This window comes from Borostomias antarcticus (genome assembly GCF_949987555.1).
Source record: "Borostomias antarcticus genome assembly, contig: scaffold_639, whole genome shotgun sequence".
NCBI classification, from domain to species: Eukaryota; Metazoa; Chordata; class Actinopteri; order Stomiiformes; family Stomiidae; genus Borostomias; species Borostomias antarcticus.
Window position 1 is genome coordinate 5,001 of NW_028175772.1, and position 2,500 is coordinate 7,500.

The following is a 2,500-nucleotide window of genomic DNA, read 5'->3' on the forward strand; positions in this document are numbered from 1 at the left end:
GCAGGGACGGGACAGGACAGGACAGGACAGGACAGGACAGGACAGGACAGGACAGGACAGGACAACAGAGTGGTGCGTCAGGCCCCGCCCACATTTATGAAAACAGACTTTTCTCTCTGTGTTTTCGCCTCCCGTCACACGAACATAGAGGTTTAGGTCACTGAAAGCTGATCTTTTTGAGGTCTGTAAAAACTCTGGTTTAAGTGGATTCGTGGGGACGGGTAAAACTGAGCTTTCAGGTCTCGTTTGCGCGCCGTTCTCTACTGCGCATGCACACGCACACACACACACACACACACGCGCCAGGAAGTCAGGCCTGTTTATCTCCGTCCTTGTCCTTGTCTTGGGGGGGAGAAGACAGGTAAAGAGAAGGATAGAAACAGAGAGAGAGAGAGACAGAGCGAGAATCAGAGAGAGAGAGACAAAGAGAGAGAGACACACACACAGAGTGAGACAGAGACAGAGAGAGAGAGAGAGAGAGAGAGAGAGAGAGAGACAGAGGGACTCTATAAGACCATCCTGCTGGTAGACTGGGTTAGCGGGAAGGAGCTCACACACGAGGCACTGCCGCTGACCCATGATAGAGACTCTGACAGCCAAGCTGCAGTGGGTGTCTGCAGGCATTCCTTACCCAGGGGGGCGCACTGCCACCCCATCCAATTTAACCCAATTAGAGCTAATCCTCTGGATGGGTATGGAGGACGGGGGGGGGGGGGGGGGCGGAGGTGTGAGGGGGGGGGGGGGGGTAGAGCGTCCAGGAAGAAAAAATTAAAGAGTGAGTGATTGTATGTGTGTGTGTGAGTGTGTGTGCATGCATGTGTGTGTGTGCGAGTGTGTGTATGCGTGTGTGAGTGTGTGTGTGTGCGTGTAGGTGAGTGTGTGCATGTGCGTGTGTGTTTGCGTGTGTGTGTATGCGTGTGTGTGTGTGTGTGTGTGTGTGTGTGTGCGTGAATGAGAGTTAACCGAGGCCTACCTTGGCAGGCGCCCGTGCGGTGGTTGGGTATGAACCCTCGCCTGCAGGGGTGTGGCTGGGCGGGGCACATCTCACAGGGGTGCCCCCACGCCCGGCCCACCGTGGCGCAGCACAGCGTCTTGGTGCACACGATGCCCGTCAGCTGGCCCTGGCACATCTGGTTGCTCACCGACGCAAAGCACGGCCCCGTCCTGTAGTCTGGCGAGGGAACACACACACACACATACGTCAGCACTGGCACACACACACACACACACACACCAACATGCGAATACCGCAGTAATGACAGACTCTCATTTACAACACGTAGACCATATTTCTTGGTCTATCCTTCCATCCCTCCCTCTATCCCTCCCTCCCTCCCTCCATCCCTCTCTCCTACCTTCCATCCCTCCCTCCCTCCATCCCTCGATGTCCTCCACTCTCTACACCTCACACACCTTAGACTCTAGAAAGACCCTAAACACAGATCCATATCAAGAGCAAAGGATTGAAAGAGCAATAGAGAGAGGGAAAAAGAGAGAGAATAAGAGAAAGGGAGAGAGAGAGAGAGAGAGAGAGAGAGAGAGAGAGAGAGAGAGACACATCTCCCTCAATGGTCTACTCTGGACACGGTCCAAATGCAAAAATCATTTCCACATTTCACAGCAGACAACAGACAGTACAAGGAAAGAGGGAGTCCCGTTCCAACATCACGGTCGTTTCAAACAAACGAGACATTGTGCGTTTCCCGTGTGGACCGGGGCCCGACCCGGACCGTCACGTGCGCCCCAGCCTCTACGGGCCCCTCTGTCTCTGACAGAACCCCTGTGTGAAACAGAACTGGGTCATCTCTCTCTCTTACTCCCTCCCTCTCCATCTCTCTCTCCTGCTTTCCCTCCCTCCCTCCCTCCCTCTCTCTCTCTCTCCCTCTCTCTCTCGCTCTCTGTCTATGGTATGTAGGCTATGCTGCTCTAAGTGCTTTAGCAGTCCTGAGGTGGAACCCAACTCTCTCCTCCTCCTCTCGCTCCAGGAGCCAGTCTCTGTCTAGACCAGGTCCCGGCCCCTCGGCCGAACCCTTAACCTGCAGAACCCTGCTTCCGAACTACCCCTTTATTCTGTAGAACTCTGGTTCTGAACTACCCCCTTAATCTGTAGAACTCTGGTTCTGAACTACCCATTTAATCTGTAGAACCCTGGTTCTGAACTACCTCTTTAACCTGCAGAACCCTGGTTCTGAACTACCCCTTTAATCTGTAGAACCCTGGTTCTGAACTACCCCCTTAATCTGTAGAACTCTGGTTCTGAACTACCCCCTTAATCTGTAGAACCCTGGTTCTGAACTTCCTCTTTAACCTGCAGAACCCTGGTTCTGAACTACCCCCTTAATCTGTAGAACCCTGGTTCTGAACTACCCCCTTAATCTGTAGAACCCTGGTTCTGAACTACCCATTTAATCTGTAGAACCCTGGTTCTAAACTACCTCTTTAACCTGCAGAACCCTGGTTCTGAACTACCCCTTTAATCTGTAGAACCCTGGTTCTGAAC

The 2,500-nt window shown here is 53.1% G+C and overlaps 1 protein-coding gene across 1 annotated transcript in view; it reads right to left on the reverse strand.

The window, feature by feature from the left end:
- LOC311329222 (fibrillin-2-like) overlaps window positions 1-2,500 on the reverse strand; it is a gene marked incomplete at both ends in the record, with an annotated part of 16,976 nt that overhangs the window by 3,849 nt on the left and 10,627 nt on the right. Inside the window, one exon of the mRNA XM_084463094.1 lies at window positions 974-1,171. Coding sequence (XP_084319220.1) covers window positions 974-1,171 — 198 coding nt within the window. The remainder of the gene's footprint in view (window positions 1-973; window positions 1,172-2,500) is intronic.